The sequence below is a fragment of the Propithecus coquereli genome, unplaced genomic scaffold (genome assembly GCF_000956105.1).
Source record: "Propithecus coquereli isolate 6110/MARCELLA unplaced genomic scaffold, Pcoq_1.0 Scaffold215, whole genome shotgun sequence".
NCBI lineage: Eukaryota > Metazoa > Chordata > Mammalia > Primates > Indriidae > Propithecus > Propithecus coquereli.
Window position 1 is genome coordinate 1,974,289 of NW_012146634.1, and position 966 is coordinate 1,975,254.

General features: G+C 36.4%; 1 protein-coding gene across 1 annotated transcript in view; it reads left to right on the plus strand.

Annotated features, from left to right (window-relative positions):
* LOC105810573 (homeodomain-interacting protein kinase 1-like) overlaps positions 1-966 on the plus strand; it is a 66,708-nt gene that overhangs the window by 36,615 nt on the left and 29,127 nt on the right. The window contains exons 4-5 of the mRNA XM_012644587.1: positions 16-135; positions 917-966. The exon at positions 917-966 is cut by the window's right edge and continues 5 nt beyond it. Of these exons, the coding sequence (XP_012500041.1) occupies positions 16-135; positions 917-966 (170 nt within the window). The remainder of the gene's footprint in view (positions 1-15; positions 136-916) is intronic.

Genomic DNA, 966 nt, shown 5'->3' on the forward strand with positions numbered 1-966 from the left:
GTTTTGACGTTTCAGATTCGTTACATTTCACAAACACAAGGCTTGCCAGCTGAATATCTTCTCAGTGCCGGAACAAAAACAACCAGGTTTTTCAACAGAGATCCTAATTTGGGATACCCACTGTGGAGGCTTAAGGTCTGTCTTCCTTACTATACTGCCTGGTCCTATACTTCCCACCCCCAACTTTGAATTCAAAGTTTAGTTATTAAATTCTGGAGGTAGAAGAAGGAAAAGTATGTTTGCAGGAGGAAACTTTTTGAAAAATTATTTCATTTTACCTATTTGGCCTTGTCCTTAATTAAAAAACAAAACATCAAGTGCCAGTTCAGTTGGCTGAGGTTATTTTGTGTATGTTGAATCAGCAGCTGATAATGGGGTGTGGAAACTAGTGTTCACCATTAAGTGATATGAAGAACTAGAGACATTTAGTAATGACTGTTTTTTAGAGAATTCTCAGTGAACATGATAAAATAATTTTCTCACTGCCCTCACCGAAGCCTTATATTTTTTCTTGAAAAAAGTATCTACTTTTTACTTCTGAGCCTACTCTTTTAACTTGAGAAATCTTTTAGTAATTTGATTACCCTTTTGACACTCTGCCTGAGACTGTTGAACAGTTAGCATTTGAGATATCAATTTATTTAAAAAAAGCTTTAAGCTTTTATCTGACATTTCCTCAGGAACTGTGCTGCATCATTGCTTGCATGTTTATTTTACCACTGTTGAAAGGGTGGCTCGATATCAAGGTCACATCTCTCCACCAGAAGATTTTCTGGTTATAAATTACTTTCATGTTTGCCACCTGTGGTTGGCAAGGTGACGACACTTACCTCTTTGTATTCAGGCTTTGATTTAGAATAACATGTGAAAATAACATGGAGGTGGAATTTTTCATCCCAAAATCCATATTTTATAGACACCCGAAGAACATGAACTGGAGACTGGAATAAAGTCAAAAGAAGCTCG